This window comes from Poecilia reticulata, linkage group LG4, assembly GCF_000633615.1.
Source record: "Poecilia reticulata strain Guanapo linkage group LG4, Guppy_female_1.0+MT, whole genome shotgun sequence".
Lineage (NCBI taxonomy): Eukaryota > Metazoa > Chordata > Actinopteri > Cyprinodontiformes > Poeciliidae > Poecilia > Poecilia reticulata.
In genome coordinates, this window is record NC_024334.1 from 18,199,539 (window position 1) to 18,226,596 (window position 27,058).

The 27,058-nt window shown below is 41.0% G+C and overlaps 2 protein-coding genes across 3 annotated transcripts in view; one reads left to right on the top strand and one right to left on the bottom strand.

Moving 5' to 3' along the window:
• Positions 1-550: 550 nt before the first annotated feature.
• Positions 551-6,107, top strand: LOC103463881 (retinoschisin). Its single transcript, XM_008407562.2, has 6 exons — positions 551-1,082; positions 1,390-1,415; positions 1,505-1,721; positions 3,919-4,060; positions 4,150-4,345; positions 5,029-6,107. Exons 1-6 carry the CDS (start codon positions 1,028-1,030, stop codon positions 5,179-5,181), a joined length of 789 nt encoding a protein of 262 aa, XP_008405784.1. The 5' UTR covers positions 551-1,027; the 3' UTR covers positions 5,182-6,107.
• Positions 6,108-8,509: 2,402 nt separating this feature from the next.
• LOC103463880 (cyclin-dependent kinase-like 5) overlaps positions 8,510-27,058 on the bottom strand; it is a 46,574-nt gene continuing 28,025 nt past the window's right edge. The window contains exons 5-18 of one of the 2 annotated variants that reach the window (XM_008407560.2): positions 26,767-26,903; positions 26,550-26,670; positions 26,003-26,062; positions 24,363-24,453; positions 24,073-24,262; positions 19,586-19,666; positions 18,490-18,656; positions 16,574-17,618; positions 15,288-15,389; positions 14,834-14,939; positions 13,421-13,544; positions 13,099-13,204; positions 10,903-11,064; positions 8,510-9,844 (exon numbers count right to left, since the gene is read on the bottom strand). In XM_008407560.2, coding sequence (XP_008405782.1) covers positions 9,485-9,844; positions 10,903-11,064; positions 13,099-13,204; positions 13,421-13,544; positions 14,834-14,939; positions 15,288-15,389; positions 16,574-17,618; positions 18,490-18,656; positions 19,586-19,666; positions 24,073-24,262; positions 24,363-24,453; positions 26,003-26,062; positions 26,550-26,670; positions 26,767-26,903 — 2,852 coding nt within the window. In that variant the 3' untranslated portion in view covers positions 8,510-9,484. The remainder of the gene's footprint in view (positions 9,845-10,902; positions 11,065-13,098; positions 13,205-13,420; positions 13,545-14,833; positions 14,940-15,287; positions 15,390-16,573; positions 17,619-18,489; positions 18,657-19,585; positions 19,667-24,072; positions 24,263-24,362; positions 24,454-26,002; positions 26,063-26,549; positions 26,671-26,766; positions 26,904-27,058) is intronic. The other variant, XM_008407561.2, reaches the window with a different exon arrangement.

The window sequence follows — 27,058 nt, forward strand, 5'->3', positions numbered from 1 at the left end:
AGCATTAAAAACATATACAGATAAAAACTACTTTTGATGTGACCCATAAACTATTATTTAAGCACACAGTTGTTACCTTGAAGGTTTTATTTATCCGTCCCTTATGAGTCTAGAGCTGTGTGGGCTGCCACTTTTACCATCCAAAGAGCCTTTTTGGCTCTCAGTTCAGCTAAATAAAACATGCCACAAATGTTACATGACGCACTGAAAAAAACTAAAACATTTACAATTATAATTTTGGATATGTATTTAGAAATTTGTCATTTTTAAATAGCTACTGTTTCATGTCTATTTTGATGTTTTAAAACAAATAATAATAAAAAAAACATTTTGTAAAAAGATCATGAACAACTTTTTGTGGACACCTATGTAAAAAAAAAAAAGGCACAAAGTTTCCAATCTAATGACAAAAAATACATCTAGAAATACTTCTGGTACTTTAAGTGTCATTACCTTGTGGAAATTTGATGAAATTGTTAAAAACCTGCTAAAAAAATGCATTTAAACTTCTATGTGTATTTCAAGTCATTAGTTGGTTCTTTATCACCTTTAGCCTTTAAGGATCCACATAAAAAGCTCAGACTTCCAGTCCATGAGTTTGACGCATGTGGACTAAAACATAAAACAAAAGACATTAAAAACTAACTGTTACAATCCTGTGAGGAACTCTTTTTTTTTTTGAAATGCACTGTATGTCACAAACAGAGTGACGTTTTTCTACGCCGTTCCTGCTGGACGGCAGCAGGCGATCGAAGAACACAAACCAGAAACTGTCACCAGTGTTGAACTAAAAAACGTGTTCCTCAGGCCACTGATGACCGCTTATCAGAGGGTCTTTCTCTGCTCAGCGTTGACATGAAGCTGTCCGCACAAGCACAGAGGCTGTATAACAGAGCTGTCCAAAGGGAGGCGACTAAGTGCCACTAAAGAGTATTATGAGGCCATCACAGGCCCGTGGATTATAGTAATCCTGTCCACCAGCGTTGGGTATCACACACATGTCATTCCAGCACAGCTGAAGAAGAAGATGGAGGTCCCGGCTCACTGTGCTGCTGCGCTCTTCCTCCTGCTCCTCTCTCAGGGTAAGTCGCTGTGGACGTGAAACATTTTCCTCATGTTTCTTTAGAGAATTGCATCAATCACTGCTTATGTTGTAGGACACAAGCGATTACTTTTTTTTGTGACTGAACTGTGCAGTTTTGCTTTATGTTGTTTTATTAACACACACACTGACTAATAAGATATGTTTATTTGCAAAAAATTAAAAATTCTCTGATGGGTTAGTTCTCTTTTTCTGTGAGATTTAGCTTTGCATATTGAATTTTTACGCAAGCCGTTCTTCTGACTGTTTTTTTTTTTTTTTTTTGCTTTTTTTTAACACTTGTGCAGCCGTGATCACGGTTAGATCACAGGAGGTGAGATTGGGCTTGTACTAGAAGGCTGAGATCTGATTTAAGGTGAGTGACCTTGGACTGACTCCTCTCTCCCCCCGTGCGCTCCTCAGGAAGAGGAGGCCGTCCAGCAGGAGCAGGAGCTGCAGGAGGAGGAGCTGCAGGAGGAGGAGCAGCAGGTGATCGAGACGTGGACGCGGAACGTCAAGGCCTGCACCTGTGACTGCGAGTCCGTGGATTCGCCCACGCGCACCCCAGCTGCCATCTCGCCCGTGCCGTCGATGACGTCACTGCCACCACCTCAGGGTCACATACTGAACTGTATGCCAGGTGAGGAGTCTGCAAGCCTCTTCTGGCTTCTGCTGGATATCCTCCATTTATTAGGAGGGTTTGAAGGAGAAACGCCAGGGGTGTAGCTACAGAGGAGATTTAAGGGGGCGCCTTACCCTTGAAATATAATTTGCCCACCCTGACCAAAGCTGTCAATCAGTTTCTTCATGTCATATCATTCGTAGATTTAGCGTTTTTTCCACGCTCCATGACAGTAAATGACAGAAATGCGCCTTTTGTTGTTTTACAGCTGCAATTAGTGATTTTTTTTGTTCATTGTTTTAAGTTTATGTTTTTCTTTTAAATGGGACAATACATGTTAATTAACATTTACATCTAAATACAGGAGATTATAGCCAAGTGGATCATTTCCATCTCTAGTCCCAATGGCATGTTGATGTATATACTGTTTAATAATAATAAGAAAAATCAGCCTCAGACTGTTGCACACACACACACACACAAAATCACTATAACGGAGAAAAAGAGGGTAAGCAAACAGTTGTTTGCAATTTGTAGTCTGTACCAGTTCAATAATTTAGATTTTTAAGTTGATCAGTTGAATAGAGTTAGCGTAACGGTGCTAAAAATACAGCTGTATTCAAGCTAGGGTTAGCATAGATTAGCTAACCGCGCGACCAGAAAATTAGCCTGTGCCCTAAGCCTCTGCAACAAGCAAATCTACTACATGGTTTTCACAAACTAAACAGATACATGTGTTTTGTTTGGTGTTAAATCTGTTATACAAGTTTTGGCCCCCTAAAGAAAAAAATAAAAAATAAAAATCTAGACACGCCCCTGACCAACACATGCTAATGACGAACACCCCATCCAGACCGGTAGTTGTTTCCAGTGGATTTCATTGCCACCTTTTACAATTTTACGACTTTTTTCGCAGGATGACGAATGAAAGGGGATCAACAATGAGTTTCAGATGTAGATATGAGCCGTTGTGCTGAACAAGCCTGGCATGACAAACGCTGTTTGGGTAATCCCATTACCTGTGCGGGAATGTGGTGAGCAGATTAGCGAGCTCAAAATAAGGCCTGCCCTGTACGCAGGAAGCGTGCATCAGATAATGCCCCAATTATCTTCTCCTGTCTCATCACGCTATTCTTTCGGTATCAAAGCTCAGCGTAAGCCGGATCACTGTAAATCTGGATACAGTAACTTGCTCTTTAACAAACTTCTTCAAAGAGCAACTGGATTTATACTGATGTTAAATTACACACAGGGAATTTACTGCTTACTAATTAGGTGACTGTTTAAGAAAATCAATTAGGTTTGATTTGAGGATCAAGTGGCTGAATTATTTTTAATCTACTTTAGTCGATGAAACAAAAATAAATTCAGATTTGTGGTGAAAACATGACAAAATGGATGAAAGTTTCTGATATATTAACAGTTTCTGTAAATGACCAATCTTGGTCACCAATCATATTGGTCCGTTACGCCATAAGATTTATTCAAGACTGCACCCTTTCTTTACTATCAAGAAGTTCAAAAACGTATTCAGCTTACCGAAAAATGCAGAAGAGAGCGTTCTGTTGAGAATGTAAAAGAGAAATATTTCTTCAATATTAGCTTTTTTAAACTGACTTCATGTTAGTTCCAGAGCGATTGCAGGGGGAGCGTGGGACGATTAAACAAAATGGGTTTTGGGCAAAACTAGCATAAATAGAGTTGGGCAACTTTTGAATTTGAACATTCCAGTTTCAGCTCCGATTCCAGTTCCTAACAATTCTCGATTTTGATTCTGTTTAGAAACAAGTCAAAAAAAAAAAAGTTCTTTGCTTTTTTTACATCCATGTCACTGACCTTTGAACTGACTACATGTCACTGTGTATATATGGGATTTATTTGTTCTGATGTGTTGTTAATATTTATAAACAAACTGAATTGTATCAAGGCTGCAGTATGTAACTTTTGAAGAAATTATTTTTTTTACATATTTGTTGAATCTGTCTGTATTTTGTGACAGAATGATATGAGACAGAAATCAAGCTCCTCTGCCTTCTCTCAGTGATAACTGCAAACAACCAATCAGAATCAGGAGACGGGTCTTAGCGCTCTAAATTATGACTGTGTGCGGCCGCACAAATAAGAAAAAAATATATATATATTTTTAATAAAAGTTACATACTGTAGTTTTAAAGCTGGAAGGTGAAGAAAAAAAAACAAACTTTTTCCTCCACAGAATGCCCGTACCACAGACCCCTGGGTTTCGAATCGGGATCCGTGTCCTCCGACCAGATCAGCTGCTCTAGCCAGGACCAGTACACCAGCTGGTACTCCTCCTGGACCCCCAGCAAGGCTCGCCTAAACAACCAAGGATTCGGGTGAGTGACCCAGTTAGCGTCTTACGCTGCACGTTCTGCAACAGAAACAGGATCCGGTTTTTTTTTTTGTTTGTTTTTTTTTGCTACAGGTGTGCCTGGCTGTCCAAGTTCAACGACCAACACCAGTGGATCCAGATCGACCTGCAGGAGGTCGGGGTGGTTTCGGGGATCCTCAGCCAGGGCCGCTGCGACGCGGACGAGTGGATCACCAAATACAGCATCCAGTATCGCACCGTGGAGACGCTCAACTGGATCTACTACAAAGACCAAACAGGAAACAACAGGGTGGGTCCACCAGATGCCGGTCAGGTCGTAAGAGTGACCCACAACTGCAACGTTAGCAAGAGCTACCTCTTTTTGTGATGCTGCTAATGCAGTGCATAATAAAGGTACTGGTTCTGCCACCTCACCTCAGCCATAGAAACTGCAAAAAAGGATTAGAAACAAGACATTTATAGACATTTGTCTTCAGCTCAACACTTTGGAGAAACAAATTTTGTTGCAAAAACAGCTATGATGGAGGGATGTCTAAACCAGACTGAGGCTTATTACCATTCGTCTCTGCAAAAATAACTCTGGTTTTGCCATATTAGATAAATTAGATAAAGGTTTGGACTTTGACAAGGCCATTCGGACACTTAAATAAGGTCTTAAGACTTCCAGGATTGTTTTCACTTTCCCATCATTTCTACCTCTCTTCCCTCACTCAGAGGTTCACTCAGATATCTGATATCTGAAAGCACCGGATTGGGCTGGATTTCATTTTCGTCGTAAATAGGAGCTAATATTTCTCCTCCTCTCACATTTGCAAGCTTAGTTTGAGATAGTCTGTCAAAGAACCCTGAGGTTTTGTGGCTGAAATGTGACCAAATGTTCAAAGGTTTACAAGATGCTTTTTTGTCTTTTCTGCAACAAAATGTGTGGAACAACGACAGCAAAACGAGTCATTTCGCTTCTCTTTTCCTCAGGTCTTCTACGGGAACTCTGACCGCTCCTCCACCGTGCAGAACCTGCTGCGGCCCCCCATCGTAGCGCGTTACATCCGCCTGCTGCCTCTGGGCTGGCACACCCGCATCGCCGTCAGGATGGAGCTGCTGATGTGTATGAACAAGTGCATCTGAAGACGAACGGATCCGCTCTTTCGTCCCACATTCACCCGTTTCCTGCCAACAACCCAAAAAAAAGGGGGGGAAAGAAAACGGCCCGAAAAAAAAGAGGGCATCGATCCAATACTGACACACTCAGTATCTCACATTTGTCCTTGAACACGCCTGCTGGAGACATCCACTCATTTTCAATCGCCAACGAAATGAAGGCAGTGTTGGATCAGTGGTCTGAGAACCCGGAAACATGGTCGCATCTCGCTTTTGAGGATTAAAAACTTGAAAAAGCTTTGCATTGTTTGAATCAAATGAGCTTGTTTTATTGGAGATTTACAGTCACAGATGTAAAACATGAATATTCTAAAGTCATTACGCTTATGTCAAGTTAGGGATCTGTATTCTCCCTGTTTGGGGGGGAATAAAGGATAAAGGAAAACAATAATAAGCAGGTCAACACAGACTATGCTACTAAATCGTGTCTGTAACAAAAAGCACAAACTTAACACTTGATCTCGTTTAAACAGCTGATAAAACATTGTTCTGTTATAAATATTACCAAACAAGTAGTCACACGTCAGTATTAATATAATACATGGTGCTCCTTCGGAAAAAACGGTAAATTTCAAAGAGAGCGACGTACCGTGACAAGTACAGTCCGTACGGACGCACAACACGACACGGCCGCGTCTCTGACTCGGTGTGTTACACGTCTCGGTTCTCTCTCAAACGCACACACACATGCACACGCACACACACACACGCACGCACACATTGTGCATATGATGAAAAGGAAGTGAGAAAGAATTTACATGAGTCAGGACAATATTGCTGAGCCACGACAGCTCTTCAAGGTGCAACATTTAAAAAAAAGGGGTTAAGACTTGTTTCTGCAGAGCTGCTCTCATGGCACTTCATTTCCAACAATAAAAAAAAACAACAACAAAGGAAACAAAACAGTGTTACAGTACACGTCGTCCTGTCAGTGGGCTTCACTCTGAGATTATCTTAAAAGCTCCTACCAAATGGTTCAGCTGTGGGTAATCAGTCCAGAAACACAGCAGTGCAGAAACTCCCAGCCAGGTCAGAGAGTCGGTACCTGAAAACGCTGCATTGAAACGCAATGGGTTAAATAATACATATATTAAAAAAAGTAAAATAAAAGCATGCTTTGCAATTTAAAGGACATGGAATATTGTAAACAAGAGCGAACTGTTACATTAAAAATGACTGGCATGCCAGGTAAAGATGTTTCCCAAAGCTTTAAAGTATTTAAATTTTTTTTTACCTCCCTTTACTGTTTGTGTGTTCACCAGGTAAATTGGGGTTGTCACCCACTTTTTGATTATTGCTCTGACTGTAGATATGGGCAATTTAGGCCTCAATTAGGAGTACAAGTTATCAAAAATAATGAGTTAATCTAAAGTTGAAGTTACCAAACGACTATAACGATTAGCTGATGAGCGACCATTTTCTTTAAAACTTGAGTTTTTCTCGTGTCAACATAAAGGGCTACATTTTTCACAATATGCTGAATTTAAGAAAAACGATGTTAAACGTTAGCATTATTTTTGTGTCGGCTACTATGTGTTTATATTTTAAAACAGAACCGCGTGAAGTTCCTTTTGCATCCCACACTCCACAACGTTTCTCTTTCCCGTTCTGGTGTGCCACCGCCATTTTTATTTCTGTTTCGACTGATTCCGCTTAGGGTTCACCAGCATCGCCCTCTGCTGGATGGAGGCCAAATTACAACACTAAAAAAAAGGTCTAAGTGGATGGTCTACAGGAAGCTAAGGGCATCCTTGGCGGTGTGAATGTGTGAAACATGTCAGTTGTGAAGTCATTCCAGATGTCATTGTTCACCACCTTATTTGCCTCTATGAAGGTTTACTGTGTATTGCTTAATGTATAAATTATGTAATCTGAACTTTTTTATCCAGTGTTTCTCACCACCCCCCCTGCTCTGCATGTTTTAGATGTGCCTCTATTCCAGAACAGCTGATTCAAATGATTGCATGACCATCAAGTATTGCAGAAGCCTGTTAATCACCCAGAGATACAATTCAGGTGTGTGGCAGAAGGAAAATACCTAAAACATGCAGGACAAGGGGCGGTGAGGACCAGGGTTGAGAAACACTGATTTAATCCATTTGATCTAATTTTAATCGACAGTTAATCGTAAGTCAATTGATTGTTTGTGTCTCTAGTTTCAATGCAATTAGCTAGTTCTCATTTTGAAGACTGCCCAAGCACTCTTAATGTTCTTGGGAGGACAAAAGCAGCAAACAGCATCTCAGATCCTCCAATATACCATACAGAGAGAGTATGAGGTGCTTATTTTAATTTTTTGTTTCCTACCACACCCCATCTGGAGTGTTTACTGGTGAAAATCCTAACCTTAATTTCATCCAACATAAACAAGTGGTTCCAGGTGAAGCCGCCAGTTTTGATATGTTTCGCCAGAAATGTTTTTTTCTCTGGCATTACTCACACATAACAGTTTGGTGTGTGGACAGCGTACAATGGTTGTCATGGAGACGTGGAGACTGAAAACATGACGCTCCTGGATGCTCTGTAAGAGGTGAACAGTGGAGATTTATTCTGGGTGGGTTAAAAGGAAATGGGCCTGTGTGTCATCCCATGAAGATGAGAGATAAATATTAAAAGATTTTTATAAAATTCTGAGGTGCCAGCAGTAATAACGACAATTTTGTTAAAAACTATTTTGCATTACTGTAGACTTTTCCTCACTCTGAATAAATATATTAAATGTAAAAGTTGGCTTAAAAAAAAACAATTCACAGTAAGATTATGCCATTAAAGGGACATAATTCATTCCAAGACCTTTTACACATCTTTACCCAGGTTGCCAACAACTATAAGGGTGCTATGGCTGAATAACTAGATGAAATAGTTGCTCAAATAATTTTGAAATTATAAATAACAAAACATAATAATAATAAAGAGCAGAAAGTCGTGGTAATAAAGGCTGAACGAGGCTGGAAGTAGCACACACATTGCTACTTTTAGCAGAATGTGACAAAACTGACGCAAATAAGGGTAAATAAACTGCTCAGACCTTAATAACTAAAGGTTCATAGTAATTTATGCTAAAAGATAAAATACTGATAATATCCACATAAAAAACACAAAGTGTTTTTTGAGTGTCACTGCACCAGTATAAATGGCTTTTATGATCCTCTAGCTGCTGTAAAAACACTTTCTTACAGTGAGTCAGAAACGTTTTTCTCATTTCTACGGCAGCTAGGGGTTTGAGGGTTTGGAGTGAGTTTGTGCATTTCTAAAATGGACTGAAGTCGAGCCACTGTGAATGTTCTTTTATTCACCGGAAAAAAAAAAAAAACTTCATCGTCAGCTTCAGATGTCCTCTACCATTAGCTGCATCCATGAAATGTGCACAAAGCACAGCAAGTTTAATGAACTGATCAAATTTAAACACTTTTACCTAAATGAGCTCATAAACATTTATCAGACGTTTCGGTCTATTTGAACTGCGTCAGACCGATTCATGATCTGAAGCAGGAATAACGACGTGACTGTTAGGAAACAGTCAATGCAGTGTTCTATCATGACCCACAGAGGGCGGTGTAGGTCAGAGTATAGAAGTTTAGTTTACGGTTACATTATTTCTAAAATGGCCGCAGTTCATAAAGACACAATAACCTTAATGTCCTACAAATGAGCAGTCAGATGTTTAGACCATCTCACTGTCGGTGTAGCTGTGATTTTTTCTTTTTTTTTTTTTTTAGTAGCAAAAGAATGACAGAGTACCTACATCCAAAAGGCGACACACCTGAAAGGAATTAGGATCGTGGGTGAGAGGGACATCGGGTCTGACGTGAGCAGTAACAACTGGCTCGACTTGATGTGTTCAGAATGCTTTAGTTTAATCTTAAGTTAATACTACACAGTAAAATGTACCATATTTCTATATTTAATAAAAGCAAAAAATACTTGCACTTAAAATCTACACTTTACCTATCCATACATATATATCTATATGTATATATATATACTGAATTTGTAACATATTTACTTTATAATACAAATCTGATTTTAGAATTACAGAAGTAATAATAATATAAAGTCTATCAAACATGGAAGCTTAAAAAAATTACGACATAAAAAGGCTTTCGGCCCGTTTGCAAGCAGTGTTTACGACAGAAGGTTTGGTGTTTTGGTGTGTGTGTGTGTGTTGAGTGTGGTCCGGTTCAGGAGGGAGAGGTGGAGAGGTGAGAGGTGTAGGAGCAACAGAAGGGAAGCGGGATGCCAAGGTGGGAGGAGTGCGAGGGACCGACGACTACAGCGCTGTCTCTTTCAGGTCGTTGAGGTTCGGCATGCGCGACCGGGACGGGCGTCCGAAGCCGTGCCCGTTCTGGCCCCCCTTCACGCCCATTTGCTCCGGGTACGGGTTGCCCTCCGGCCGCCCGAGGGCGGACGAGTGCCAGCCTGGCTCCAGCTGGCCCGGCAGCGGGTAGGCTCCCTGTCGGCTCTTGAGCTGGGGTGTGCTGACCCCTGAGTGACCCCGGCTTTCGGAGAAACCGCCCTGAGCGGAGGCCGAGTTAGGCAGCGGCTGGTAGCGCATGTCGGAGGACGCCGTCTGGTTGGAGGAGGAGGAGGACAGGTGCAGCAGCTTACGCAGGGACTTCAGGGGCTGACTCTGAAAGACCAACAAAGAAACCACCCAGCGATGGGGTTTTTCAGTGCAGAGCAGGGACGGATCTACAGGGGGGATAAAAGGGGGCAACAGCCCCCTCAAATTTCATGTCCTTAGCTCTGCTGTGTTCCTCATATTCTGTGTACATTCCATGTTTCACAAAGCCCCCAATATGAATAGCAACACTGAACTTTAAACATGTTTTAAATATTTTGCCTGAAGCAACAACTTGCCATTCACAATAAATTGCAGGAGTTCCTTAATTTTCCCACTTCACATTTATTCAAAAGATAAATGGCACTGCCTATTGTATTATTTTTTGCATTGGTGACAGTATTGTTACATTTCATTCACAAAATCCTTTTCTTTTTTTGCTCTCTATAGGATGGCAAAAAGGCACACACACAGCAGATAGCAATATTGTTACATTTCAATCAGGAGATTTTAGATGTTCCCACATTTCTAGACATAGTTTTTACTAAGTTTTTAAGTGAATGTAGGTTTTACTTGCCATTCTGGTCTTCGTAGAGTAACAGTCAGAGTCTAACAAGCTGATATTAGCTGGTCAATAAGCTAGATTACTGGTTAGCTAGCCTGCACTCTGCTGCTTTACACACATTCTGCTTTAGCCACTTAAAATTCAATTGTACTTCTAAAGAATTTAATCGTAACTTTTTAAAGCTGTGGTATACATTGAAATCAGTAACCAGCCCATACATCTACCAGTTTGCCTAAATCTTCTTTACAAACCACTCTTGTGTTTGGAAATTTTGAATTTTCCGGAAGTTTGATACGTTGTCCTCATTTAAGACTCAAAATTTAATTTGATAAATTTGATTTAAAAACATGCAAATAAAGACAGAGAACATCTTGATTAGAAACCAAAATAGCAAAGTGAAAAACTGACCACAACACACTTTCCTTAAAAGAAGTTTGATTGCTTTTACAGAAACTAATTAACAGTTTTATAAAAAAGTGACATTAAAAAATAGATCACCAAGCAGTACATATTGGTAAAAACACATTTTGTGTGTGTGTGCGTGTGTGTGTGGGAGACTCACTGGAGAGTGTGAATCGGAGAGTTTCTCCCGTGGCCAGTCCTTGTCCCGGTCTCGTTCCTGGTTGCGGTCTCTGCTCTTGTCGCGGCTCCTGTGGCGGCTGCTCTGGTGACCAGAGGACCTGGAGCTCTTCTGGATGACTGCGTCCATGCCTTCACTGGCCACCTGGCATTCAGAGAGCAGAGGTGCAAGTCAAAATGCACAGTGGTCAAACTGAGGAGAGCCTTCTGTAGGGCTGGGCGACAAATTGGTTTCAACCATGAACCAAATTTTTGAATGTTTTTGAAGATTTAATGTTTGGAAAGGGGATATTTTTGTCACTAATATGACAAAAATAGTTCAGCGTGGTCATCATCTTGTTTGAGAAGTTCTACAGAAGTTCTGTTTATTTGGACTTTGAATTTCGGTGTACTCTACGGCAGAATATTCTTTTTATTTTATATAATTACAAGAATAAAGTAATAATGTTGCAAGAATACAATCATATGACAATAGAGTCAAAATAATACAAGGATAAAGTCATAACATTACCACAATAAAGTTATAATATTACCAGAATACAGTAGTAATATTATGAAAACCCTGCACGAAAAGCCACAAAAAATTTAAATGATTAAAACTTTGGTTTACTACTTATCTGTAAGTACAGATAATACTTAATAGTGAATAGAAACTCTTAATATTTTAACACATAACATACTAGCCTACAGTGAGTTCACTTTAATATAGATTCATTAGTTACTCATCTCTGCTTTGATTTTCTTTAATTGTAGGAAATTAAATCTAAAAGTTTTATCTAAAATATTTGTTTATCTAAAAAGCAAAATACGTGCCAACTTCTTCTCTCTTCCATGAAATAAATAACCCAGCGGAGAAATTATTTCCAAACAATACATTTTTTTCCACCAGCTCTGGGTGCCTGATTCCCTGAGGCCAGATTGCGTTTATTTGTGCTCTGTCATCAGCAGTATCTCCCCCCCACTCACACCCACCCACTGTCAGCATCTGAACAAACTGCCGATTATAAATAGAAATGTGAATGGAGTCTCAAACACTGGCTCCATGCTGCACCATTAGCGCTGCAGAGGTGGTAGACAGTTTAATATGTCAAAATATGGTGGCTTAGGAACTATTCCCGCAGCTCCTCCCCCGCCCCCACTCCCTTTCTGATCTATACTCTGTTATCAAGTCAGTGGGTTTGCAAAGCTTGATCTCATGGTTTAGCGCTATGTTGATAAGCAGCGAATCACATGTGCTCAGCCGAAGCCTAAGCACTCTTGAATCGCTTTTAGATGAGCCAAATACAAAAAAGGGACCTGTCTGATACATTAACTTAAGTGGAATAGAGTTTTTTTTTTTTGCACCACCAACAGTGCAGCACTTTTCTATTTCTATTTAGATTTCACAAGGGTGGAGAGTGCAGAGAGGGACCTCTGAATGTTGATAACAATCTCTCTGGATTATTAGGTTTTATTTAGGTTGTGGGACAGAGGCCTTGTATACACGCAGCCAGGTCTTTATAAAGATCACTATTCATGACACATTGTTTGAAAACAATGAGTTTCTATAAATAATTGTTTTAGAGATATTAAACAGTATTTTCATGTGAATGAAAGGTCAAAACACATGAAAATGTGTTTATTTTTGCAGGTATCTGACTGCATGTGGATTAGACCTCAGATGTCCATTGTTTTTGTGTCTGATCAGCCATTTCTGCCTTTTTTTGGACATGTGATTTGGATCATTATGCTACTGAAGGATCCAATGAAGAACTCTTTTTAGTTCCCCTCCATGTCAGCGAACAGCAAGCTGCTTGAACTTCATGGACATGTCCTCCTGAACATACTTAATTGAGCAACGTCTTACTACAACCTCTTAGGAGAAGATGACATGCTGGTTCATACTTTACACTGGAGGACCAGGAAAGAACTGAAGCGAAAGAATAACGCAATATTTCCCCAGATTATATTTATAGTTTTTTTAATCCTTGTTGTCTCTGAACAATGCAGTCAGTGCATAAACAGCAGATCTGTTTATGCTGTTTATGCACAGCATATGCACAGCATAAACATGAACAAACATGAACAAACATCATTTGTTCATGTCGAACATGAACAAATGACATGTTCGACAACAAACATGTCATTTGTTGTCGAAATGACATGTTGACATGAAATGTCTTTAAAGAATTTCACTTACCATTTGATTTTTCTTCTTTTTCTTTTTTATTGCTCTAAAGAAACCCTGCTTCTCCTTCTCTTTGGATGGCTCCGATGCATTCAGGACAACAGTATCTGGGCCAGTCCTGAAAATAAAACAAAGAGCACAGAGGTTGAATCCCAACTGAGATAAAAAAAAGAAAGAAAAAACAAGTAACAAAGATCTAATAACTTGCGCTAAAGCCGCCATGTAATTCGGGGATGATTTAACTGAATGTAGCAGCATTGTCATTAGAAATGGTAAATTAATTTGTCTTTCTTCAGCAAAAGAACGTTCTTCAGCGAAGAAAGAATCTATGTACCAGGGGTCGAAGGCAGGCTGGCGCTTGGAGTGATTTGTCAAACTGCTGCCGTCCCCAGACAAGCCGGAGTCCCGACCCGGGCCCCTGCTGTCGTGGAAAGAGTTGTCTGGCCGGGGAGATGGCACTGTTTGGCAAACAAATGACGGAAAGCAGAATAAACAGATGCAAAATGCAAGATTTTTCATTTCACCACTTAAATCTTTTTTGTTATATATTAAAGATGCATAAAAAATGCAAATAAATAATACAATTCATTTTTGAATAGTAAAATAAAACATTTGTTGTCTAAAATGTGGTAGCAGCATTTCTTTTGTGAACGTTTGGTCATTTGTAGCAAAGGATGCATCTGCAGCTAAAAAAAGAAAATCTTTTAACATCAACATGTGAGAAGCTCAGACCTTCCTGCTGGACTTAACATCAATATAATGTATTTCTGATGTCTGTTGATTATTTTTCGGAGTAAAAATAACTGGATACCATCAGATGCTTAATAGGAGATTTTTTTTAAAGAATTTGAACCAGGTGAAGTTAAACTAGGCCACTTGAGGAGTTCTGGGTTAAATGTATTTACAGCAGTCCAGCACTTTGGAAAATAAAAGAAAACAAAGTATTATGGGTTAATGAATGAATGTTAATGACCCTGTGTTGATATTCCTATTTATTCCTAATAACTGCACAGAATGTTCTGTTAGAGTTTTGTATAGTATATTATGACTATTACTATTATCATTATTATTAATCCAGTTTGGGTTTTTTTTAGAGCTTCAACCTCACAGCAGGCTGGCTAGTCCCTTCAGACTAGCCAGCAGCAATTAGCAAAAACCTGGTGGAACTGCTTAGCTCATTTGCTGACTAAAAACCCAGCTGTTCAGAATTGCTTTTGAAGCTTTATCAGTGAAACATTAAACAGTCTGATGTGTTTCAGTTGTTGACTGTGTGCTCTATGACTTTGTATCGTGTTTTTATGATACAAAGCACTTTGAAAAGCCTTGTTGCTGAAAAGTGCTACACAAATAAAATCTGATTTGATTTTGATTTGATTATACGAGCTAACTCTCAATGAAACGCTGGTTAAAATGTTAACAGAGGAGCCATGCTGTGATGACTTCCTGAAGCAGACTTCCTGAAGGAGTTTGAGAAAGAGCAGGAGCTTCTTAAAGAGACAGAGGCCTAATTTTAAGGTGTTAAATTACAAAGTCAAATGTATTTTTAGTCATATTTGATATATACAGGATTTATTTTTAACAGCTGAAGTTAACACTTGCTTGTTACTTGATTATGCTACAAAATGACACAAAATGCCCGGAAATATGAACTACTGCACCTTCACTAAACTTCCCTAAAAAAAAGGTCCAGGGGGTACAGATTTAAGCCACCATGTTTGCCTCCACGGTGCAGCAGTGGGAAACAAACCTCTGTAGAAGCTGCCCACCCTCCTGGGCATGGATTCACTGTAGATGTTGCGATTCTCCTTGGAAGAGCCTCCGTCTTCTGCTTGCTGCTCATGATACAGGCCAACCTGAGTTGACAGCAGAAACACTAATATAAAACCTATTGCCGAGCAAAGCGTCTCATCAGAAAAAAAAAAAAAAACTTTTATTGGAAAAGAATGTGGGGGAGTTTTTACCTACAATCACTGATAATAATAAAACAGCTGCAGTGACGAACTTGACTGTGCTACCATAAGGAGTCACATTAGATGGAAGCAAAGCACACAGAGAAAAATAAAGAGGCATCTGATGCAGAGAGAGAGAGATGGAGAAAGAGAGACAGAGAGCAGTTCATGACAGCAGCATCCACCCACATCCGCTCTCTCGGAAGCCTGGATGTGGGTGGGGAATGGTGGGTGCGAAGCAGAATGTCGGACCTCGCTTTTTTGCCGCTGTGTGTGAAAAGATGCAGTGTTGTCCCTGGTGGAATCCCTTATTGGGGGTCTGCTGTGGGGAACTTCAGTGGGTGCCTGCTCGCTCTGTCAATGGAGACACGGCCAAGCATGAAGACGAGCTCAGCATCACAGCACATGCAAATACACACAAGCGCAAAAGCCATTTATGCCATTTGTGTATGTAAGCACACGGATCGGATGATTCATCCTACATCCTAACAAGAACATGTTTTGTTTTTTTTTATTTAGATGTTTTGCTGCTTTTTTCTGTCTACGCAATTAAGTGGGTCACCAGATCCAGCTTCACTTCTAAGGACAAATCCTGACTTTTTTCGAATGCAGCTAAGGCTGTCGCAATAATAAATTAATAAATTAATCAATTAATCGCATGATAAATTAAAATGAGCTTGATCTTTTCCATTCAGATGATTTCATTCTTTTTCTTGAAGGGTAATGTTTTCAGAGACTTAATCATACATTTTATATATGGTTTTGCTTATTTTACTGTTTTTGCTGGTTGTGTTTTATTTTTTTATATGTAAAATATCTTCCAATTCCAGTGTAAAGTGTGGAAAATTAAAGTTTACTGGTTTTTCTGAAGCTATCTTGCATTATCAAGCCATTGTTAATTATTTTGCCGTTTTTATCCCTGTATTTATTATTGTGATTTAACATCAACCACCTGGCTATAATTTCAGGTATTTACATGTAAATGTTCATTAATACGTATTAAAAAGAAACTTGAACGTGAACATAAATCTACATTATGTAACTTTTATAAGCATGCTTTTTACATCTTTGTCATTAGACAGATAATCTATGAAAAAAATCCAGGTCCTCCGCCTTCTCCCAGTGCTAACTAGAAACAACCTATCAGAGCCAGGAGGCGGGTCTTAGCAAGGTCATCATGGCTGTGTGTATGCTGTCTCATTTTATACCGTCACAACAAAGTGGCAGTTTTAGCAAATATGTAAACAACATATGTTTTGTAAGAGTTACATAGTGCAGCTTTAAATGAGCTAAAAAAAACACAAAAAAAACAGCTTCACTTATCGCAACAATCGCCAGGACAATTCATCATTAGTTATTGTGACAGGCCTGTGTGCTGCAATGCTGCAGGAAGAAATCCTGCGCGGCATTGCTGGACAAACAGGAGACTGAGGCAGAGTTATCCAACGCAATCTGGTGTAGGTGTGTGATATGAACGGCCTCTGTGGGTGTGGGCTTTCCTTAGATCAAGAGAGGTCCACTGTGGGCGGATCACTGACCCTGCTCATGTCGTCCTCCCTGGAGGAGCTCCCGGAGTGGCGCGGCAGCGTGCGGTGCTGGAGCTGGGGCGACAGGAGCTGGAGGCTGCTGGCTCTGGTGGGGATTCCCTGGCCGACCAGCAGGCCCTCGTCTCCGCCGTGTGTCCTCTGGTGATCCCGCCGCACGTACATGGAGTGGCGGTGCGGCCGTTGCTGCGAGGAGAAAGGGCTGGTGTAGCCCTGACCGTATGACAGAGGGTCGCGCGGTGCGGACAGAGAGTGGCCGTGGCTCCTCTCCGTGCTGCCGTCTCCCGGGTCCAGGGAATCGGGCGACTTGGCCTCCTCCGAGGCCTTGTGGCGGGTGGATGAGCGCCTGTACGAGGAGTCCAGCGTGTTGCTCTCTCTCTCCGAGCGCATGCCCCCTCGGCCGGTCGTGCCGGGCCCGAGCCGCTCCAACCTGCGGGACGCCGGGCTGCTCGGAGCCGTCAGGTCGAGGCAGCTGGACGGGAAGTAGCGCGACGTGGGCTCGTCGGCGTACAGGTGCACGTCGTTTAGGTTTCCCACCGACTTGGCGTCGCTCAGCGTGCCGTAGCTCTTGGACAGGTTCAGGTAACCGAACTTGGAGGAGGAGGGCGCTGAACAGTGGGAGTCCACGTAGTTGTGTCGGCTGTGTTTGTCCCCCGACTGCAGCGTGTTGGTCTTGCCTTCCACAAAGGAGTGGCGGTTCTGCTGCGAGCGGAAGTTGGATTTGAGGTACTTGGCTCCGGGTCCGTCCAGCACCTTGGAGCCCAGGCTGATCTCGAAGTCGCCTTTGCCCTTGGCCTCGCTGGGGCTGAGCAGGTGAGGCAGGTTGCTGCCGGCCAGGTCCATGCTGTAGGCAGTGGAGTGGTTGAAGATCTGCGGCTGGTAGTTCTTGGGATGCAGGGTGGGGCTGAGGTTGATGGCCGCCGACATGTTGCCGTTGAGGAAGCTGTCGTTGCCCGGGAGGATGTCTTCCTGTCGGGGTAAGCTAGAGCACTCCCTGCTGCTGGACCGGTGGCTTCCTGAGCTCTTCCCGCCATGGCTCCTGGGTGAAAGGACACCGTGAGCATCTAGAGCTAACAACTCAACCAATACGCTGAAGAGTCGTTGGTGCATTGGCAAACACAGATTGAAATATTTGCATTCTTGATCTAGAAAAAAATATCAAACTTGTGACTCTTACAATTCAGGCCTGTAAAGGAATTTAAACGGGTTTTCAAAATGTTGAAAATATTTAGGCCAAATTCCAGACCGAAATTCAAGTCATAATTTCTGGCAAGGCTTAAGTATTTCTATTCAGATGGTCTACATCCCAACTGCACCCAACTGCATGATCTAGAGACAATTTACAAAAAAGAAAAGCCCACAGAGGTTTTACAAAATAGTTAGTCATTTCAGTTTGGGACATAAGTGTCATAACAAACTGTTCCTAAAATGCTTCCAATGGATAAACACAGCTAAAATGTGATGTGGCGCTGACTCCTATTGGTACTGTTAGCTCTTAGCTGACCGTGACTTCTACAGAACTGCAAAGAGAATAGCATGTCAACTAAAGCTGCAGTATGTAACTTTAATTTAAAAAATATATTTTTTTACATATCTGTTAAAACTGTCACTTTGTCATGACATGACACGAGATTGATTGACAGCGCTAAGACCCTCCTCCTGCCTCTGATTGGCCTTTCTGACCGGGAGCAGGGCATTTCTGCAGATGACTTTAGAACCACTAGAGGGAGTTTGGAGGAACTAAATTTTTTTCACAGATTATCTGTCTTATATTAAACCATCACAACATAGTGATAGACAGTCTTATCAAATATGTAAAAAAATAAAAAGTGACATATTGCAGCTCTAAAACAGCTGAACACCCGGGAGATTTTGACACGCCTGAACCAGCTCCGGCTCTCGCCGCTGACCTGCTGGGGGTGGTGTTGTCGCCGTGGTGAGGCTTCCTCTTGGCTGAGCGTACAGGTGTGGGCGTGGGCGGGCCGGGCCGGTCCACCAGCCGCAGCGTCTGGAAGGCGTGATGGTTCAGACACTGCTCTGTGAGGAAGCGCTCCGTCGGGTTGAGCAGGAGCAGGTTCTGATGCGGGACAGGGAGATGGGGGGGGGAGCCAATGAGTCCTCCGAACACACACACCGCACATCAAGACCTCACAAACAAGCTGGAACATCCAGTCATGCCTTTTTATGAGTCATCTTCATTATCATGAAAGTCAAGCTGCTGCTGCACATAATTGTGTCTTACAGTCACTAAACAGGCAAAACATTGACATAAAACATGATTTATGACACCTTTTTTCTCTCTCTCTCTTTCTCTTATCGGCATGTTTAATAACCTATCTTTGTAGCCTTTAATAAAAGACATGGACGTGAGGACGGTTCGTGAACTCGCCTCGTCCTGCTTCTACGTAACTAAAACTCACTTTGACAGCAACATCTCTCGCTTCTCTCAAAAAGGCAGACAAAGAACAAAACTCTCTTCGGTAATGCGGTGGCAGGAATCGATGAAAAGTTTTGCAAAATAAATGTTTGACCGCATCTCCAAAGGCTGATTATTAACGAGGGTGACGTGTGTGTCCTCTGTGAAGTCGGTCCAGGGGTGACATCGTGTTAGTGGTGAGTCATTTATCTGCTAAAAAAAAACAAAAAACACCCGGGTGCAAAAAAGCGCAGTCCACATTCTTGACACAGAGCTCCTGTTTACAGTGCAGCCGCAGCAATAACAACAGGGCTAAGGACCAGGATATGAGCCGAGAGAGGCCGGAGCGGCGTGGAGGCATCCTGCAGTCACGACGTAAACACCAGAGCGAGGATCGAGTTATTAGGAAAACCGGATTTTGATGAAATTTAGGATTTTCTTTTTGTCCTTCTGCTTCTTTTTTTCTTTTTATAATGTTACTATAAGGAGGAATTGACTGGAACTGGCAAAGAGGTGAAAGCAAGAAGCTAAAAATAAATCTACCAGCTCAGCAAGGCAGAATTGATCTTTGCCAGCCCTTTTCTTCTTACCTTCAGCAGATCGAGCAGGCCTCCGCCGATGATCCCCAGGTACCTTCGTTCCAAAGTTTGGGGGTGGTTTACAGCAGGAAACTAAAATACAGTATTTTAAAGAACGTTATTTGAGACCACTGACTGAATAGACCCCACAATTTGTTTATTTCCAAGGAAGACACCATGGACTAGACATAAGATAAACCAAATACTATCTAACAAAGAATCTTAACAGTTTGGTGAATTTTTCTCCTTTCTGGACATCTAGAAACACGTGAGCTTATTTTTAAAAAACACAATAAAACTGACCTCGCACACAAACAGATGCACAGATTTCACACTCTGACCAAGACAGAAGAACAGCCGCTGTTCTTTTGTCTTTCTAAAAATATCTCAGTGCATACATGTGAGCCCTTGAAGGAGTAAACTCGCTCCGGCTGGTGGTGATATTCCTCTGAAAATGTAAGCAAACAGTCTGGAAAAAGTGTGCTATATTTTCTTCCCAACAGCTAAATAAGTATAAATTAGAGGTGTGTCGATCGGTAACCGATCATAATCGGCCGATTTTCGTGAAAAAGTGCATGATTGGTGATCGGCGATCATTGGCTCTTGTTGCCGATACCGATCACCTGCATCTCATTTCACAGCCTGCCTGTGCAGCTGGTCTCCTCTTTCCTTCACACTGCGCAAACGCGCAGCAACAAATCCTAAGCGATGTGGAACTATAACGCACTGAGTGAATGGGGAAGTTTGCGTGTTGTGGCGGAAAATTGAAGCACGTCAAAATGCATCAACACAATGCAGCTAATAAAACATAAAAACAATGCCATACTTGAAGGAGTTTGGCTACATCGAGGCTCACTGGAGTAAAAAATACATATGGAGGATCAGATAGCAAGTAAAGCAGTGCACAGCTACAAACACTCACCCGGATTAGCATGACGGTCAGAAAGCTAAACAAATAACCCGCAAAATTATTTAAGTCTTCGAGCTGCGATGTAAGACGCTGCTACGCGCTACAGGTAGTCTTATTTCACAGACGGAGCGCTGCTTCTGCTCCACCTGGTAGTGACTCTCACACCAAACCTCTGTTTAAAGCTGCAGCATCTAACCTAAAAAAATACATTTTACATACGTATTAAAACYTTCGCTGTCCTAACATGAGACAGATAATCTCTAAAAAAATAATCGATCTCCTCCCTGCTCTGCATAATTACTCCACTCAGTCAGAAACAGCCACTCAGAACTAGCAGTAATCAGCTAGCCGCCATGCTATCAGGAAGTTTTCATTCAGTAACTCTGGRTTGTTTATTGTAATGGAACCTGTATTYRCCTTTGAATGTTAAGTTTTATACTTGAATTTTTTTGGCAAAGTTGAGAGGTTTTATTTTGCTCTTTGCATTATTTAGCCTCTTATCAGTCTGTTAAAGATAGTATTACCGATAGCAGTACAATTTGCACAATGCCTGTTTTGTTTAGTTCTTGGAAAAAGTTATTAAAAACAAGTTTTTGTCTAAATTAAGTTTTTGTCTAAATTAAGGTGAATTCATGGTTCCTTTTTCCACATAATGTAACCGGTAGTGTTTATGATGAAAAATAAAAAATAAATAATTATGTGATCGGTATCGGTGATCGGCCCTCATGGGTGATCGGTATGGGCAGGAAAAAACCTGATCAACACATCTCTAGTATAAACAGTAAAACACTCTTCACTCCACTAATAACCTTCGTTTAAGTAGTTAGCTTTCATGCTTGCTTATTTATTTTCTTAATTTTATTGTTAAAATATGTTAGTGTGATTAATAAGGAAATTAATTGTTGGTTATAATTGACCAGATCCAACCATTCGATTTACAACGGACAAATTAACAATGTAACTCAGAGAATAAATACAATTCCATAATATATTCCTCCCATTCATCTATGGGATGTATGCAATTTAGACTCCCTGACACAGTTGATTTTTAAATGCACCTTAAACAGATTTTTAAGAATAATAAGAAATAACGAATATCATTTGTTGAGACTGATTTGAATTTTAATAGAAAATATAATTAAATAGCTTTTTAGTTGTTGTCTTTAATTAGCCACGGTTTGTGAGGCATTATTCTTCCTTAAACATGTTTGGTCAGTCTGGCAGGAAAATGGTTACATAAACACCTCTTTGTGTTTTTGTGCTGTTTTGGCCACGTTTACCATATGTTTCTAGTGATTGTGTCACTTGTGGCCACATCTGAAAAAAAAAATGAAATAAAAAAAACTATTTCCTTTCCCCTTAAAGATTTTCAAAGTTTGACGGCGGCGTAAACACAACTTTCAAGTGGATGTTGTTGGGATTTCACATGGTAGGCCAGTAGAAACATAACCAGGAAGTGGAAGAAAAATGTCCCTGATGCTTTTACTGTAATGACAGATGCAAATATTTTAGTCTCTACCAGCTTTATCACTTCTTATTGAAATAAATAAATGTCCACATTCACAAAGCTGATGCAATACTGAAGAGTTCAAAATTTCTTTGAACTCTTTGAAGAATCTGAATTAATGACCTACAACAACATCTAATTTGCCTTTGGATTTAATAAAGTATTTTTGAATTTGAATTTTAAACAAACTATGCTATTTTTAAAGACTGCACAGCACTGTTTTTCATATGTTGTAAATTTGCCATTACTGTGCAGTCTCTTACTCTTATTTTTCTGTTTTTATATGTGCATATGTTTTTTACTTTTATGTGAATCTGCATGTCTGTGTCCATCTTTCTCTTGCTACTGATACATCTGCATTTCCTCACTGTGGGACAATATGGGATATGTCGCAAACATATAAGTTTCCTTCCAACTTGTATTTGTCTAAAATAAAAACAAACAAAAGAACGATTGAAGTCTACGATCTTAATGTGACAAAATGTAATATATATGCATGTATATTAAACCCCCTGAAGTCTGGGGCTCTAAAATGACAAAATGAAAAAAGGTTAAGTGGGCTGGTTTTCCTGCTAAGCCAACTAGTGGTGGAGTTATTCCCCGTCCCTGTAAATCTTCTCTGTGTACATTTTACAGGCATGTAATGGAAGCCAGTGGATGCTGCTTTAAACGATGCTTTAAACGTTTTTTTAAACACCACAGAAGACGTCACGACTGTGAGTGCTTCTCACATCCACAAGCTGCTCTTTTCAAATCACACGTCTGAAAGCAGCAGTAGACGGCCAGCGCGACACATCCATCAAACATCCTGTGTTTCTGGCTGTTTTTTTTGTTTGTTTTTTTAATTATCATTTTACAAACACTGAATGTTTGAATCGAAAGCAGTTCCCTTTTTTGTTTTCTTTTGCATTCTTAATCTCCTCGTGTTGTTAAGATAATTGCAGGAGAGGGGCTTAAAAACTAACGTCCACTGATGAGTTAGGCTTATAGACTAAATGAGTGGGCGCACATTTAGACGACAAACGCGCACAGAAATCTGGTGGAGGGTGAGATTTTTTTTTTCTCTCCATTTAGCAAATACTACAATTTCTGGATCTCAATGTCAAACACAAACACGTCTTATTGGAGAGTATGACCTGATATTAACACTAAATTCAGGATCAACATGACAAAAATGTTTTTGCAAGAATCAAAGGAGACTTGTTATGCAAAAGGCACATTTTGCATGTTTTTATACTTCCATTTGGGTTTCTACTGCTTCTAAAAACAACCTAAGTGCTTAAAACCCTCCCCCAAAAAAACACCCAGCCATTTTTTGGCAATAAGTTAATGGTTTTTGTTGTCTCGAAAATGAGCCGTTTCAAAAACCTTCCGAATGTAATGCCACAAATGAGCAGGCAGATCTACCCCAGGGAAGACCAGACCGTTACCTAGCAACACAAATGGAGCTTGAGCACGTATGGAGAGCTGCATTTTTGTTTGTTGTGCAGGAGGTTCCACTTCTGCTTTTCAAGGATGTGCAATGGTGTGATTGTGTATCTTTTTGAAGCCATCTTTAAGTGCGAGTGTAAACTTTGAGTTGGGGGGACGTGGCCAGCAGCAGCCGGTTTGTATTTAAAGTGACAGAGCCTTAAAACAGCTCATTTTATACAGAGATCAAAACAGGCAGAACTGTGCAAACTGAAATCTTGTTATCTAATATATATTTTTAAAAAAATCATGAACATGTTTTATCTTAATCTGTTCATGGAAGCTTTTGAAGAAATTTATAGATGTTTTTTTTTTCAAGAAAAACATCACTTTTCAAGAGGATCGGTTTGAAAACAATTCAAAATGTCTCCGGCTGCAGCAAAGAGGGGAAGGAGAAGGAAAGGACAACAGAGGTTTGATGAGCCGCCATTCTGCCATAGAAGACTTATCACAGCCTTCCTTCACAGTGCATACAGGATATATGATACACCATGAGTCACAGTGATCCAAACGGTCATGGCACAGAAAACTCAGCCAGAAAAAAAAAAAGATGCAGCAGTTGAAGGCAAATATATATATATATATATATATAAAGAAGATGGAGGTAGTTACCCTGAGCCCGTGGAAGCGGGGGTTATTATAGAAGAGCTTCATCTGCTCTGGAGGGAGGGGTCCCAACACTTTCTGGATGGTGAAGAGCTGGTCAATCTCGCTCTCTCCTGGGAACAGGGGCTGCCCGTCGCTCAGCTCGCCCAAGATGCAGCCCACCGACCACATGTCCACCGCCTTCCCGTAAGGAGCCCTGCCAGCAAGGATTTAAGGGGTTGATGAACGGAGGCGTGGCTCGACAACGGCCGATTGAACCAGACCGCCGAGCAAAGCTAACGAGACGGCGGGCGTACCCAAGCAGGAGCTCTGGAGAGCGGTACCATCTCGTAGCCACGTACTCGGTGTAATTGGCGTCCGTCCCTTCGGAGAGATTACGAGCAAAACCTGCAAAGTGAAGACAGGGTGAGCGATGTAATTAAGGAAGGTTTCTAATACGCTCTACACACGGATGAGCTTCTTTTTTTTTTTTTTTTTTTTTTAAATGGTACAAGATCAGGTTCTTCCTCCGTGCTAATACGTAAGTGAGAAAGTGAGATATGTATTAAATGATTAAAATAAATGCTGCACTGACATGGAGGATGTGCTTGGCTGAATTGGAAATAGGACTGTGAAAGTCATAAATGTGTTCCTGGCAACTTTTTACAAATGTTTTTCGTCATTCATGTACATTTCAAATCATGACGTTTAAGCACATTTTCAAGATTAGATGCCTTTTTTAAATTCATATTTCAGATTTCTTACAAGTATGCACTACTTTGTGTTGGGTGATCACATAAAATCCCAATTACACAGTTTTTGTTTGACATGACAAAATATTAAAATGTTCAATAGGTTTGAATTGTTGTGGAAACGAGAATGAAACTGCTTTTCGCTCTGCATGTACAGAACAAAATAAATTTACTAATGCAGAAAGAGGCTTTCTCTACATTGTTTCACTTTGAACAAAAGAACAAAATAATTATAGTGGCATTTATCAAATACAAATAATTTTTGAAATTTTAACTAAGTGCAAACAACAGAAGTTTGGTCTGATTTAACTTCAGACAGCAAGGAAAAAAAGGCCTATGTCTTTATTATTCAGTGTATGTAACTTGTTTCAACTACAAATTCAGGCCATTTACCGAATTTATGTTTTAAATGATGGGTAAAAATAGAAAGTTAAAAAAAAAATCCTAAACAGTTAAGAAAACAAAACAGAGCACAAAAAAGTAACTCTCACATTTTTACTGGTTCAAAGCCTGGGTCAAGGGTCAATAGGAATTGTGACATTAAAAATACATTTGTATTACACGGGGTCAAATATGCCACTTTTCGTGCAGTGTGTCTTCCAACAGCAGCCAACCACGCAGGTTTGATTGTTACATCATTTAGTTGTTTCTAGCAGCTTTTAGAACAACGAAAAGCTACTTTCTTGACTGGAGAATTAACAACAATGTTCTGGAAGCTTGCTGGTCTCTTCCGCAATCAAAACAAAGCACGGTGAGAACGACACCGCAGGAGAACGCGCGCCCAAACATGAACCTTCGCAGCGGAGACTGTTTGCCCTATGTCTGTTCTCTCAATGCCTTTTGGCTGACACAGAGCAAACAGCAGGCCGTCAGTCTCTCACTCCAGATTGCCTGCGTCGTGTCAGCTTTGCCATGTTTTACGTCCCTCCCCTCTGCTTGTTGTGGTGCCACGAGACTGAATCAAAAGCCTGATTAGGTTCTTGTTTCCCCAACACGTTTCATTAATTGAGATGAGCGAAGACAGCAAGTAGAGCAGTGTGACAGGGCCGCATGCGGAGCTTTAGACAACCAGACGAAGCTCGCCTGAACTCCTCAAGCACTGATATGTCAGCCAAATATGGCCGCTGTTGGAAACACTCTTGACTGTATGGCAACTTTTTCCCGCAGCTGCACCGAACGTGAGGATTTAACGAGAGGTGTCTCACCAAAGTCGCACAGCTTGAGGACGTCATCGGAGCTGATGAGGAGGTTTTCTGGCTTTATGTCTGCAGAGGAAGAAAACAGACCGGGGAGTGAGACGACCTGGACTGGCTTGCGTCACTGCTTGAATTCATCTCATTCAAAAGAAAAACAGCACTGTTCGTCTTTATAGGGGGAAACAAAAAGCAACAACAACAACAACAAAAAAGCCCTCTACAAGTAAAAATGGACAGATTGCAGCCGGGTAAACGACAGGCCTTTGGATCCCTACTCTGTTGCTACGGTGCCAAAGGCTCACATGGGCCATCTGGTGTCCTGATCTGCTGCCAGCCATTCACCCAAAGCTTCACTCGTGAACAATACAGAATGGCGTCGGGATCCGTCAGTTAACCTTTTCAAACTAGACTTCACTCAAGATGAAATTTACAGCTCAGTTCTACTGTGATCTGCTCTCTGGTGGCTTCATGAGTTTCTCTCAGACTGGAGGGCCTTTTTGCTGCCTCATCACCAAAACATAAAAAGCCCAAAACCTAAGGTGAATCTGGACATTACCTCTGTGGACAATGTCGTGCTTATGGCACCAGTGAATAGCTTTGATTAACTGGAAGATGTAGCTGCGCACTTTGTCGGTCGGGACACCGGTGGGTAACTCCTCAAGCAGTTCAAGCATATTCTAAAAGAGAACAAGGAAATCCAAAAAAACGCCACGTCAGGTCAGATCAGGTGGGCTTTTATGTTTAAAAACCACGTCTTGTTTGTAGAAACTTACCTTCTCCACATACTCAAAGACAAGATAGAGCTTCCCTCGTCTGCGGAAGGCCTCTTTGAGCTCGACAATGTTCTCCTGCTTGAGGGTGCGGAGCATCTTAAGCTCCCGTAGTGTTGTTTCTTTAACCTCCTCATTTTCTGCATGAAAGGAAGGGAGAGGGGGAAACAAATCCATTGTATAGAAGAACTTCCATTTGGGGGACAAATCAAGCAAAGGGTGAAATATTATTTTAAGGGGATTCTGTCATAACGACTCTCCTCCCAGCCTTTAAAGTTCCAAAACAAAAATACTC